Below are 15,325 nucleotides of genomic sequence, written 5' to 3'. Positions count from 1 at the left end.
GACTATAACCTGGTGTTGTAAGACTCCTTACATTAAGAGATAAAGAGTTAACTTACATTTTTCTGTTCCATTCCAGAGTCTATTACATAAGTGACATCAACAGGAAATGAAGAATCGGCTAATGAATCTGCAATGATGATCTTTCTCCGGTACTCTTTGGATCTTTGGTTGTAATTTTCATAAATTTTTTGAAAGTTGCTTCCGACTGCCGAATGCAATGGAATAGGAACAACTTCACCCAACTGAGACCCAATAGCACCCCCTTCTGTCCGTATAGCTCTACAGCAATCCGTTATCTCCTGCAAAACAAGAGATGAGATACAATTGAGGCAATTTGCTGGCTGGTCATCATGAAACAACCTCCTAATTTAAATGAACAGACTGCAATTTGAAATAAAGAATAGTCAATGGGCTTCAGCGTCCATTTGGTGACACCTCCTGTTACTACTCGTCAGCAAACCTCAGCAAAGTGATGTATTTTGGAAGGAAAAATGAGGAGAGGCAACATAAATTAAATAGTACAATTTTAAATGGAGTGCAGGAACAGAGAGACCTGGGGGGTCACATACACAAATCTTGGAAGGTGGCAGGACAAGTTGATATGGCTGTTAAAAAAGCATATGAGGGGGCGGACATATGAGGAGAGGTTGAGTAGATTGGGACTCTACTCATTGGAGTTCAGAAGAATGAGAGGCGATCTTATTGAAACATATAAGATTGTGAAGGGGCTTGATTGGGTGGATGCGGTAAGGATGTTCCCAAGGATGGGTGAAACTAGAACTAGGGGGCATAATCTTAGAATAAGGGGCTGCTCTTTCAAAACTGAGATGAGGAGAAACTTCTTCACTCAGAGGGTAGTAGGTCTGTGGAATTTGCTGCCCCAGGAAGCTGTGGAAGCTACATCATTAAATAAATTTAAAACAGAAATAGACAGTTTCCTAGAAGTAAAGGGAATTAGGGGTTACGGGGAGCGGGCAGGAAATTGGACATGAATTTAGATTTGAGGTTAGGATCAGATCAGCCATGATCTTATTGAATGGCAGAGCAGGCTCGAGGGGCCGATTGGCCTTCTCCTGCTCCTATTTCTTATGTTCTTATATGGGATCCTTGGCTTTATTAATAGAGGCATAGAGTACAAAAGCAAGGAAGTTATGCTAAACCTTTATAAATCACTGGTTTGGCCTCAGCTGAAGTATTGTGTCTAACTCTGAGCACCACACTTTAGGAAGGATGTCAAGGCCTTAGAGAGGGTACAGAGGAGATTTACCAGAATGATTCTTGGGATGAGGGAATTCAGATATGTAGAGAGACTAGAGAATCTGGGGTTGTTCTCCTTAGATCAAAGAAGGTTAAGGGGAGATTTAATAGAGGTGTTCAAAATCATGAAGGGTTTTGATAGAGTAAATAGGGAGAAACTGTTTCCACTGGCAGGAGGGTCAGTAACCAGAGGATACAGATTTAAGGTAATTAGCAAAAAAATCCAGGATGGAAATTAAGAGAATTTTTTTTTCGCAGAGAGTTGTTATGATTTGGAATCCACTGCCTGAAAGGGTGGTAGAAGCAAATTTAATAATAACTTTCAAAAGGGAATTAAATATATACTTGAAAAGAAGAACTTTACAGGACTATTGGGAAAAAGCAGGGGAAGTGGGGCTAAATGGATAGCTCTTTCAAAGAGCCGTCACAGACACGAGGGGCCAAATGGCTTCCTTCTGGACTGTATGATTCTATGAAACCTTCTCTTCTGTCACCATCCCAAGTGTGAATCACCCTAAAACGAGCGCATGACTGCCCTTTGTGCCTCCCAGCATTCTCTGGAGGTCCATCATGCTTTATCACAGCTGTCTCTTCAACAGCAGCATCCCTAAATATCACATCCTCCACTGTCACTGAGCATCTCACCCAGAGTTCCACGGGGTCAAACTCCTCCCCATTTGTCACCCCTTTACACCACCGAGTCCCTCCGACCCTATATGCACAATCACACCCCCTTCTGTATTTACCTCCAGAATGTTCACTTGCAGACGCATAAGTCACTCTTAAATTTAGGATGTGCCGTAGATACCTTTTCAGCTTCAGTGGCGTCAGTCATTCCCGTAAGTGGATCCCACGTTCCTTACGTGCCAGAGTAGACTCCTGCTGCCCAAAATTTACTTATTTAATAGTATAGCCCAGGGGTGTAACAATGGTACCCCCTTGTGATCCAAACTGGATGTTCAGATCTCTTGCACATGTCCCCACATGCCTCCCCATTCTTTTCGAAGGCGGACCAAGGAAACACCTGGTAAGATGAGGTCAGATTCAATTTGTTAAGCTTGTCTAAACCTCGGTCACATGCATCAACCCCAGCACCCAATACCCCGTCCACACCTGACCTACATTGGTTCTCCATCCCCAACACGTTATATTTAAATCCTCATCCCTCCATGGCCTCGCGCATCTTTTCTCTGCAATCTCCTCCTCCTCTGCCACCCAACCTTCAGAATGTTCACTTGCAGACGCATAAGTCACTCTTAAATTTAGGATGTGCCGTAGATACCTTTTCAGCTTCAGTGGCGTCAGTCATTCCCGTAAGTGGATCCCACGTTCCTTACGTGTCAGAGTAGACTCCTGCTGCCCAAAATTTACTTATTTAATAGTATAGCCCAGGGGTGTAATGAGACTTAAACTGCAAGGGTTCTAATCTCAAGAATTCCCTCCCTAAATCTTTCAGTTTCTCCATCTCTCTCTCTCTCTTTTAGAAACCTTCACAAAACTCAAGCCTTTGATCAACCCTCCTAACCGCTCCTTTTCCTTTCACCTGTGAAGCAGCTTACGCCATTCTTCACATTGAAGGCACTATAGAAAAGCAAACTCCTGATGTAACAAGGTCACGTGGGGCATTGCAGAGCAAAATCTGCACAATAAGTAGTTATTACTCTGAACAGATTAATATTGGACAAGTGCTGTATTGCAACCGATCCAACAGTGGGGGTGGAGGGGAAACAGGAAAGGATTTATTGTTGTTCTGTAAATTCCTCAATTTAAAAGCAAAGGTAACTCATGAAATAAGTTCCTTGAATGGTACCTGCTTTCCTGAGAACACACTCGTATATATTAATTGCTACAACACAAGATGTCGTCATATGTGCAGTTATATGCGCAAGACTGGAGGACAAAATTGAGGTACATTGTGTATGTGATGTGAAACCCCATGACGTGTGTCCCTTCAATGTTCCCATAATCAAGTCTCAGCTAATGGTAAGTTTATGTTGTTTTCCTTCAAATTACAGACTTTTCTATTCACATCTTTTGCCACAGTGTTTTAACTGGCTTCCTCCTCCAATTGTCACTCAGCCTCAGCCGTGTCTGAGTCCCATTGCCCCCACATGAATGACCCATGTGTTATGCTGGCTTCGAGAGACCCTTCAACATAGGTGGAGTTCAGAGCTGCAAACACAGCAGTTGATGTTCAGCAACCATCCCCCCAAATCAACACCCACCGATAGCCATGTAAAGAGATAATGCAGACATCTCCAGCCAAACTTGGCACGCTCAGCTGCCACATGCCAACCAAAGTTCCTTCACAGCTCTGTCCCAAAGCAGCTGTTTGCAAAGTTATCAACCAATCACCATACTCCCTCCTCCCAAAGTTCCATTTCACAAGGTAGCAAAAGCCACTGAACATGCCAATAGTCTTCACTGTGAGCAGCACCGGAGACCTGGTAACAAGCCCAATTCAATCATCAATTAATTGGTCTGCAACTTGCACTCAGAAAGAGAGGGTGCATGGCATCCTCAAAATGACCAACGAGGGAGATGTTCCTTGGCTTTCCTTCAGTCAGTACTTATATGGTATGGTACTCAATCATACAGACCAGGAATTTCCCAGGGTCAATCCAGCCAATTTCAGGCAGGGAAGCATTAGGCAGTACAATTGGCTTCCATATTAGAAGCAACTACTTGCCATCTAGCAGCCAGTGCTGTCAGAGCAGACAGGATTAGAGTCAGCTGTATTGGCCCTCTGGTCAAATAACTTGTTGATACTCACTGCCTAATCTGACCCATGAGGAATGACTACTTAGCTGCCAGTATCTGAGAAACCATACATCAGTATGAAGAACACCTTCAGGAGGGGAGGAAAGCAAACGAGCACATAGGTTAGCACGACATCAGCCCAAAAACAGAAAGTCCACTCATCATCATCATCACTGCAGGTGTAATTGGTCCAGAATAGACCAAGTTTTTCTCTCACAATTTTAAAAAAGTCTGTTAGTATTTCCACTGATGTAGCAGATAGTTATTGGAGATTGATTAAAAAAATACCCTCCAAGTTAATGGCCATTCACACTGTCGTCAACAATTTTGAATAGATACATTCCAAAGGGATCCACAATAATAGTTTGTTCCCCTTCCCTCCACAGTTTTGGTCCACCGCTGACAGTACTATTTATGAACCTGCCCAAAATTACAACTTAGAAACTTTTCTCCTCCCTTGTTACTTGGCAGGTTTACTCGCTATACAACAACTGCAAATAATCCACTACCACTTATTTATCCTTCCTATTTTTTGCAAGCTAAGTCGAGATTAATTCTATTTAGGGCCCTTAAAATCATACGGAGAGATGGATTTTCTCCCTTCCCCAAACAATCTACTGTACCTACAACGGATAAGATCAAAGTATGGAATGAAGAAAGGCCAATTTGCTGATTAAACCTGTTTGTTCTACAGACCATGTACAATGTGCGTTTAACTCTACCCACTTGATTTCCTGAAAGATACTACATGGACAACACACCCATAAGACTCAACACAAGAACTACTGTCCTCCATAGACTTGGATGATCAAATTCAGTATCTTTATACCCTTCAATTCCATAATCAACATAGCATGAAATTTTATTTTTATTTGCAGTCTGGTCCACATACGAACATGAGAAAATGACAGGCAGCTGGTCCACTGAGCCTGCCCCACACTCATGATGCCTGGAGCATCATTGACTAGACACTTCCTATCCCCACATACCCACCCCACCCCCCAAAATCACAAGTTTCACGAGGTTTGCTCATAAGTGTATGCATGTCCTCCAATACTGCAATCACAGTCTAAAGTAGCCAGCCTATACATTTGGGACTACATTGTTCATACGATTTTAAAATTAATAAATTAGTTAAAAATGAATATGCATCTGCAGGAAATGAACTCTAACCCAGCTTAGAAATTACGCCTTTTATCATCAATTCAAACATGACAATTCTGCTATTGGATTCAGTTTGTTTGTACAAAGTTAGATAACACAGAGTATGTAAAAACAATGAGCCTGAACTCATGATCTACATTAGGGTTGCCAACCCTCCAGGATTGTCCTGGAGTCTCCAGGAATTAAAGATTAATGTTTGGACGCTGTTGCGAGCAACCTGGGAGAATTACAAAAAATGTGTTGTTTTTCTCATTTTCTTTGAATGCTTTTATTAGTTCTAAAAATATTGGAGATGGGTGGGGGGGGGGGGGGAAACAACTGCTTGTCTGGGTGGGGAGGCTGGTGATGGGTGGTCATGTAATGAAATCTTGAGGAATACGTCCCACCAGAGTTGGCAACCCTAATCTACATAAACCAGGGCGACAAACAGGCAACATGAACAAATGGGTACTCCTGGCAGCGCAACTCAGGAAATTGCTGCTGCGCAATTGTGACTTTCCATCCATCAAAATAAATGGGCCAGCAGGGAGTGCCAGATGGCGGAAACACCCTTAAAGATGTACCAATCATGTCATAATACATTGAAATTAATTTTACATAACATACTGCACCTAGATTATACTGACAAAATTGTTCTCTATGGTAAAGGATTCAAAAAAACAGGGGAAACAAGTTAACAGTTGGGAGGTAGAAGTAAGAAAGGAAATCAGCAGATCTTTTTCCACCCAAATGGTAATGGATTTGTGGAACAAGTTACCAGGAAAGGCCATTATAATTGGATTTGAAATTCAATTAGAAGTGTTTCTGGAGATGGGGTATGGTGGGAAGCTAGGTAGGTGGGGTTCATACATGCTTGTTGGGTGCATAGATCTTTCCCCACTATGTTCATTTTACCATGCTATCATGGTGCTGCAAGTCAAGATGGATCGGGTTAATGCCACGTTAGACCACTACACTCTAGTTCAACACAGCAATATTGACATTCCTTGTTCAAATAGCAGTCTGTCAGTAATACAGCTTATTTCCTTAAAGGACCCACAGGCTTCATATTACAAACAGTTTTCAAGCTATCAAACTATTTTCAATTTTATAAAAGCCACCTTCCTTTCCATTGACAAACTAATGCATAAAGTGCAGAATCTTAGAAATGATTTTTCATTTTGACAGTACATCTCCACCCAAATTTTAACTTGAGCTGTTAGCAATATAATACGTGGATGTGAAAAGCTTAGCATCTCCTGGGAACGAGGAGCATTATGCTGGACATAGATCAAAGTGACAGAACAGTGAACTAGCAGTTCTATATGAAACTCAAAACTACAAGACATAGTACAGTTTAGATCCTCATAGCACCGCTGGCCCCAACCAAAGTTACAAACCACATCCTCGAAGTGTGACCAAGCTGCATTATCCATCCTTATCCATTTTGCATTGTTCCATCCTCCTCCAAAGCCTCCCCTTTGTTGTCGACATCCATGCAACTGCCCTTTCATGGTTCTGTTCCTACCTATCCGAAAGTATCCAGTGTATGGGTACGGTAGCATAGTGGTTATGTTACTGGACTAGTAATCCAGAGGCCTGGACTAAAATCCAGAGTCATGAGTTCAAATCCCGCCACGGCAGCTGGCGAATTTAAATTCAATTAATTAATTAAATTCAATTAATTAAATAAAATCTGGAATTAAAATACTAGGATCAGTAATGATGGCCATGAAACTACCGGATTGTCGTAAAAACCCATCTGGTTCACTAATGTCCTTTAGGGAAGGAAACCTGCCGTCCTTACCCGGTCTGGCCGAAATGTGACTCCAGACCCACAGCAATGTGGTTGATTCTTAATTGCCCTCTGAAATGGCCTAGCAAGCCACTCAGTTGTAAAATCTCGCTATGAAAAGTCATAATAAGAATAAAACCGGACGGACCACCCGGCATCGGACCACTAGGCACCGGACACGACGGCAAAACACCAAGCCCAGTCGACCCTGCAAGGTCCTCCTGACGAACATCTGGGGACTTGTGCCAAAATTGGGAGAGCTGTCCCACAGACGAGTCAAGCAACAGCCTGACATAGCCATACTCACAGAATCATATCTTTCAGCCAACGTCCCAGACTCTTCCATCACCATCCCTGGGTATGTCCTGTCCCACCGGCAGGACAGACCCACCAGAGGTGGCGGTACAGTGATATACAGTCAGGAGGGAGTGGCCCTGGGAGTCCTCAACATTGACTCTGGACCCCATGAAATCTCATGGCATCAGGTCAAACATGGGCAAGGAAACCTCCTGCTGATTACCACCTACCGTCCTCCCTCAGCTGATGAATCAGTCCTCCTCCATGTTGAGCACCATTGAGGGTAGCAAGGGCACAAAATGTACTCTGGGTGGGGGACTTCAATGTCCATCACCAAGAGTGGCTCGGTAGCACCACCACGGACCGAGCTGGCCGAGTCCTGAAGGACATAGCTGCTAGACTGGGCCTGCGGCAGGTGGTGAGCGAACCAACACGAGGGAAAAACTTACTTGACCTCGTCCTCACCAATCTACCTGTCGCAAATGCATCTGTCCATGACAGTATTGGTAGGAGTGACCACCGCACAGTCCTCGTGGAGATGAAGTCCCGTCTTCGCACTGAGGACACCATCCAACGTGTTGTGTGGGACTACCACCGTGCTAAATGGGATAGATTCAGAATGGATCTAGCAGCTCAAAACTAGGCATCCATGAGGCACTGTGGGCCATCAGCAGCAGCAGAATTGTATTTCACCACAATCTGTAACCTCATGGCCTGGCATATTCCTTACTCTACCATTACCAACAAGCCAGGGGCTCAACCCTGGTTCAGTGAGGAGTGTAGAAGAGCATGCCAGGAGCAGCACCAGGCGTACCGAAAAATGAGGTGCCAACCTGGTGAAGCTACAACTCAGGACTACATGCATGCTAAACAGCAGAAGCCACATGCTATAGACAGAGCTAAGCGATTCCACAACCAACGGATCAGATCAAAGCTCTGCAGTCCTGCCACATCCAGTCGTGAATGGTGGTGGACAATTAAACAACTAACGGGAGGAGGAGGCTCTGCAAACATCCCCATCCTCAATGATGGTGGAGTCCAGCACGTGAGTGCAAAAGACAAGGCTGAAGCGTTTGCAACCATCTTCAGCCAGAAGTGCCGAGTGGATGATCCATCTCAGTCTCCTCCCGACATCCCCACCATCACGGAAGCCAGTCTTCAGCCAATTCGATTCATTCCACGTGATATCAAGAAACGGCTGAGTGCACTGGATACAGCAAAGGCTATGGGCCCCGACAACATCCCAGCTGTAGTGCTGAAGTCTTGTGCTCCAGAACTAGCTGCGCCTCCAGCCAAGCTGTTCCAGTACAGCTACAACACTGGCATCTACCCGACAATGTGGAAAATTGCCCAGGTATGTCCTGTCCACAAAAAGCAGGACAAATCCAATCCGGCCAATTACCGCCCCATCAGTCTACTCTCAATCATCAGCAAAGTGATGGAAGGTGTCATCGACAGTGCTATCAAGCGGCACTTACTCACCAATAACCTGCTCACCGATGCTCAGTTTGGGTTCCGCCAGGACCACTCGGCTCCAGACCTCATTACAGCCTTGGTCCAAACATGGACAAAAGAGCTGAATTCCAGAGGTGAGGTGAGAGTGACTGCCCTTGACATCAAGGCAGCATTTGACCGAGTGTGGCACCAAGGAGCCCTAGTAAAATTGAAGTCAATGGGAATCAGGGGGAAAACTCTCCAGTGGCTGGAGTCATACCTAGCACAAAGGAAGATGGTAGTGGTTGTTGGAGGCCAATCATCTCAGCCCCAGGACATTGCTGCAGGAGTTCCTCAGGGCAGTGCCCTGGGCCCAACCATCTTCAGCTGCTTCATCGATGACCTTCCCTACATCATAAGGTCAGAAATGGGGATGTTCGCTGATGACTGCACAGTGTTCAGTTCCATTCGCAACCCCTCAAATAATGAAGCAGTCCGAGCCCGCATGCAGCAAGGCCTGGACAACATCCAGGCTTGGGCTCATAAGTGGCAAGTAACATTCGCGCCAGATAAGTGCCAGGCAATGACCATCTCCAACAAGAGAGTCTAACCACCTCCCATTGACATTCAACGGCATTACCATCGCCGAATCCCCCACCATCAACATCCTGGGTTCACCATCGACCAGAAACTTAACTGGACCAGCCATATAAATACTGTGGCTATGAGAGCAGGTCAGAGGCTGGGTATTCTGCGGCGAGTGACTCACCTCCTGACTCCCCAAAGCCTTTCCACCATCTACAAGGCACAAGTCAGGAGTGCGATGGAATACTCTCCACTTGCCTGGATGAGTGCAGCTCCAACAACACTCAAGAAGCTCGACACCATCCAAGATAAAGCAGCCCGCTTGATTGGCACCCCATCCACCACCCTAAACATTCACTCCCTTCACCACCGGCGCACTGTGGCTGCAGTGTGTACCATCCACAGGATGCACTGCAGCAACTCGCCAAGGCTTCTTCGACAGCACGTCCCAAACCCGCGACCTCTACCACCTAGAAGGACAAGAGCAGCAGGCACATGGGAACAACACCACCTGCACGTTCCCCTCCAAGTCACACACCATCCCGACTTGGAAATATATCGCCGTTCCTTCATTGTCGCTGGGTCAAAATCCTGGAACTCCCTTCCTAACAGCACTGTGGGAGAACCGTCACCACACGGACTGCAGCGGTTCAAGAAGGCGGCTCACCACCACCTTCTCGAGGGTAATTAGGGATGGGCAATAAATGCTGGACTCGCCAGCGACGCCCACATCCCGTGAACGAATAAAAAAAAAATCTCCAGAAATTGCTACTCTTCCGTCCAGTCACTTCTGGAGCCCCCCCAGGATCTATCCTTGCCTTCCTCCTCTTCCTCGTTACAGAAGGCATATGGAATACTTTCCTTTATTAGCCAAGGCATAGAATATAAGAGCAGGGAGGTTATGCTGGAACTGTATAAAACTCTGATTAGGCCACAGCTTGAGTACTGCGTATAGTTCTGGTCACATTACAGGAAGGATGAAATTGCACTAGAGAGGGTACAGAGAAGATTTACGAGGATGTTGCCAGAACTGGGGAATTTTAGCTATGAGGAAAGATTGGATAGGCTGGGGTTGTTCTCTTTGCAACAGAGGAGGCTGAGGGGTGATTTAACTGAGATGTACAAAATTATGAGGGGCCCAGATAGAGTGGATAGGAAGGACCTATTTCCCTTAGCAGAAGTCAATAACCAGGGGGCATAGATTTAAAGTGAATGGTAGAAGGATTCGAGGGGAGCTGAGGAAAAATGGTAGGGGTCTGGAACTCACTGCCTGAAAGGGTGGTAGAGGCAGAAACCCTCAACTCATTTGAAAAGTACCTGGATGCACACCTAAAGTGCCTTGACCTACAAGGCCTCAGACCAAGTGCTGGAAAGTGGGATTAGGCTGGGTCACTCATTTTTGGCCAGTGCAGACACGATGGGCCGAATGGCCTCCTTCTGTGCCTAAATTTTCTATGATTCTACGATTCAGTGACATCATCCACAGGTAAGAAGTTAGCTTTTGCACCTACGCTGATGGCACCTAGCTCTAACTCTGTACCACACCTTTAAACCCAGCTCTCCGCCACCCACCACCGCCTCTGTGCTGTCAGACTGCTGGTCCAACATTTGCCTTGGATGAATTATAACTTCTTCTGGTTCAACATTGGGAAGTGTGACGTTGTCACCTTCGGCCCTGCCATAAATTCTGCTCTCTTCCCCAGCCACTTTCCCAAGCAGTTCGAAAACACAGTTTCATATCTGGCCCACAGCTGAGCTTCAGACCTCACGTACTTACCAACAAAAAGACCTCTTATAAGAACATAAGAAATAGGAGCAGGAGTAGGCCAATCGGCCCCTCGAGCCTGCTCCGCCATTCAATAAGATCATGGCTGATCTGATCCTAACCTCATCTAAATTCATGTCCAGTTTCCTGCCCGCTCCCCGTAACCCCTAATTCCCTTTACTTCTAGGAAACTGTCTATTTCTGTCTTAAATTTATTTAATGATGTAGCTTCCACAGCTTCCTGGGGCAGCAAATTCCACAGACCTACTACCCTCTGAGTGAAGAAGTTTCTCCTCATCTCAGTTTTGAAAGAGCAGCCCCTTATTCTAAGATTATGCCCCCTAGTTCTAGTTTCACCCATCCTTGGGAACATCCTTACCGCATCCACCTGATCAAGCCCCTTCACAATCTTATATGTTTCAATAAGATCGCCTCTCATTCTTCGGAACTCCAATGAGTAGAGTCCCAATCTACTCAACCTCTCCTCATATGTCCGCCCCCTCATCCCCGGGATTAACCGAGTGAACCTTCTACCTCTGCAATATTACACGCCTCTGCTCCTACCTCAGCCCCTCTACATTGTAACCATTATAAATGCCTTGTCACCTCCAGGCTCAACTATACCAATGCTCTCCTTGATGGCCTCTCATCCTCCACTGGCCATCAATTCCAACTTATCCAAAACTCTACTGCACATATGCTATGCTGCATTAAGTCCCACTTGCCCATCACTGCTGATGTTGTTGAGCAACATTAGCTCCAGTGCTGGAAACACTGAATTTAAAATCTTTCTTCGCATCTTTAAAGCCCTCTATGAGATCACTCCACCTCATCTTCTCCAACCCTATTTGCCTCAACCTTTTTCTCCGACTCCAACCTCTTGTGTACTCTCTACCCCCCTTTTCCCCACAACCCTCAGCTACCTGGGTTCTACTTTCTGGAAATCCCTCCCTAAATCTCTCTGCCTTTCTTTTCTCCTTTAAATAACTTCTCAAAACCCATCTCTATAACCAAGCTTTTGGTCACCCTTCCTAGCTTGGCATCTGTTTTCTTAATGCCTATCTTGGAAGCACCGTGGCACTAAACAAACGCAAATTATTGTAATTGACTTAAAAAGTGATCTAATTATGCAGAAAACATTTTAAAAATAGGGGGGAGTTACATCGAAACTACAGCACAGAAACAGGCCATTCGGCCCAACTGGTCTATGCCAGCATTTATGCACCGCACGAGCCTCCTCCCTCCCGACTTCATCTAACCCTATCAACAAACCCTTCTATTCCTTTCTCCCTCATGTAGCAGTTTTAACGCAAGAAAACGTCTCAAGGCACTTCACAGAAGTTTAATCAGACAAAAATTGACACCGAGCCAACGAAGGAGATATTAAGATGGGCAGAATCATAGAAAATTTACAGCATAGAAGGAGGCCATTCAGCCCATCGTGTCCGCGCTGGCCGAAAATGAGCCACCCAGCCTAATCCCACTTTCCAGCACTTGGTCCGTAGCCTTGTAGGTGACTAAAAGCCTGGTCAAAGAGGTAAGTTTTAAGGCGGGTCTTAAAAACGGAGAGAGGTCTAGGGAAGGAATTCCAGAACACAGGGCCTAGACGGCTGAAGACATGGCGGGATGAAGGGAGTTGGGAATGCATAAGAGATCAGATTTGGAGGAAAGCAGAGTTCTTGGAGCGTTGTAGGAGGTTACAGAGATGGGGGGGGGACAATAGCATGGAGGGATGTAAGTCAGCGAGCATAGGGTTGATGGGTGAGTGGGACTTGGTGCGAGTTAGAATACGGGCAGCAGAGTTTTGGATACGATCTCAAGTTTACAGAGGGTGGAAGGAGGGAGGCCAGCCAGAAGAGCACTGGAATTGTCGAGTCTGGAGATAACAAAAGCATGGACGAGGGCTTCAGCAGCAGATCAGCTGAGGTAAGGGCGGAGACGAGCGATGTTACGGAGGTGGAAATAGGCCGTCTTTATGATGGAGGGGATATAGGATTGGAAGCTCAGTTCAGCATCAAATAGGAAGCTGAAAGTAACAACAGAAATAGGAAGAAATAAAAATGGTACCTTCCCGCACTGTTCCCAAATGTTACACTATCAAGCCCAGTTGCATTCACAAAACTGTAACCCACTGGTGAGTCAGCTTTCAGTGCTTGGTCTCTCTGCAGTCACTCTTAGTAATTCTAAACATATACACATTAAACAATAATTTTTTTTACATACAAACTGTGATGATTTGTTTATTGACTGATTTCTATAATTGTGTGCTTACAGCATGTATCCACTTTCGGTTGATAAATTGCGACTACTTTGTCAAACAAGTGCCAACAAATTCCATGATTATAGAGATAAATATCAAACCGCCCTCAGTCATCATTTGATGAAATAGTAATTAAAATGAAAACTAGTCAATAGCAACTTTGGAATTACATATCATTCAGTAAATGAAGTATTGAGTTGCTTTTATGTTGATCTTAAGCCGCTAGCTACTGACATTAAGATCTCACGCAGCTAGCAGCAACCCGCAACCAAATCTAATCGGCACCTGTGAAGACCTGATTTCTTTACTAGGTCTTTCTTAGTCTAGTAGTCTACATGGCTTCAACGAACGTGCTGCTCCACATGCAGTGCAAGTCATTCGTTGTTTCATTGTGGCACAACATCATGGTGTCAACAAGCAGATGCACATAGCTGGCTGAGCAATGCACTAATGTCATGATGCGTTGCTTTTTGCCATTTGCTTAATAAAAAAAAACTTAGTAAAGCGACAGCAGTAACTTCCAGATGGAGCCAGGTAGAACACGTGGCAATCAAAATGGCTGCAGAAGGGAGTAACAGCAGCACTTGTCAGAACCATAGAAGTACAGAACACAGAAAGAGAGCATTTGGCCCATCCTTGTAATAAATTGGATAGCTAGGTGGTGAAGGATAGAACTCTAGAGCCCAGTCTTCAGTTGCTTCAAGCCTTTATTCTCAGAGCTCCCCATTACCCACCCAGAACTCCCTAGATAAGCTCCCTCCTATAAATGGATACAAGAGAGTCCCCAAGTTGATACCCACCACATAAATACAACTAACACTAATTGATATAAATCACATGGATACAATTAACAATCCTGTCTGTGCCGACTTTTTGCTGGAGCAATCCAAAACTAATCCCATTGCCCTGTTCTCTTCCCATATCCCTGCAGCTTTCACTGCTTTAAATATTTATCTGCTTCCCTGAAAAGATGCCGTGACAGTACAGCACGTGTGCTGAATGGCTGGATTAAGTTGGTATCCATCTACACTGAGCCTGGCTGCACAGTGTAAGTGTAAATGCAGAAGAAAGGAGCAGGAAGCTCACTCTCCCTTCCTGGACCAGCAACGGTAAAGGCAACTACTGTCATTTGATTTTCTTCCCCTTCTTATTTAAGGAATTTACCTGTGCTGGAGATTGGATCCCAGGGCTCTGCTATTGCTATACAGTTTATTACAATACTTGCACTTTCATAACACTATTTCAAGTCATCAAAATGTTTCAAAGCGCTTTAAGACAACAAATTAATTTTTGGAGTGTGGTGACTATTCTCCCTCTCATCCACTTGTCATGGGAACATAGGAATTACTAGATGATAAAAGACCAAGGTCTAAATAGTTTGCCATCTGCCATCTTAGTAGTAGCGGGAAACAATGATAATGGAGTTGTTGACTAATCATAGAAATCAATCTGTATCAATTAGTTTACAACAGACCCAGACATGACACGAGAAAAACCCCAGTGGTGGAGAGCTTTTGGAACCATAAGTCCAAGTCACCTGTTCCTCCCAAGCATGCTACACTTACCGCACATCATGTCTCAAATTACTTGTATACTGTATCCCCAATGCTGATGCTTACCTCCACCTTTCCTCTTTCCTTCCCACTTGCTTCCAATACTTTCCCTATCCTTCCTGTTCCTACATTGCCCTTGCTTCCAAACACCTCTCCTATCCCTCTAATTTCTTACCATTTCCTGATGCCCTGTATTGTCTCCTCCCCTTGCTCCCATTGACTCCCCTTAGTTACCCTGCCAACCTCACAATCATCTCTTCTTATCTTCTTCATCCAAATATCATAAAATTGCACCCTCACGTTCCCCTGTACCCACCAATCAACCAAACCCTTTGCCCCATCAACCATCCCACAAAGCCCCTTCCCCCACCATCAAAATCGCCATTTCCACACCCTTTCACCACCTATTCCTCTTCTCCTTCACCACCCTATTGCCCTCCTCCTCTTCAATTACCCCCAATGTCCCGATCTGACTC

The 15,325-nt window shown here is 45.0% G+C and overlaps 1 protein-coding gene across 1 annotated transcript in view; it reads right to left on the bottom strand.

Annotated features, from left to right (window-relative positions):
• The window catches only part of LOC137316822 (putative pre-mRNA-splicing factor ATP-dependent RNA helicase DHX32), a 112,018-nt gene that overhangs the window by 59,088 nt on the left and 37,605 nt on the right, over positions 1 to 15,325 (bottom strand). Inside the window, exon 5 of the mRNA XM_067980695.1 lies at positions 57 to 299. Coding sequence (XP_067836796.1) covers positions 57 to 299 — 243 coding nt within the window. The remainder of the gene's footprint in view (positions 1 to 56; positions 300 to 15,325) is intronic.

This window comes from Heptranchias perlo, chromosome 1, assembly GCF_035084215.1.
Source record: "Heptranchias perlo isolate sHepPer1 chromosome 1, sHepPer1.hap1, whole genome shotgun sequence".
In the NCBI taxonomy this organism is placed as follows: domain Eukaryota; kingdom Metazoa; phylum Chordata; class Chondrichthyes; order Hexanchiformes; family Hexanchidae; genus Heptranchias; species Heptranchias perlo.
Note: the sequence above shows the minus strand (reverse complement) of the source record. Positions and strands in the feature narration are given on the sequence as shown.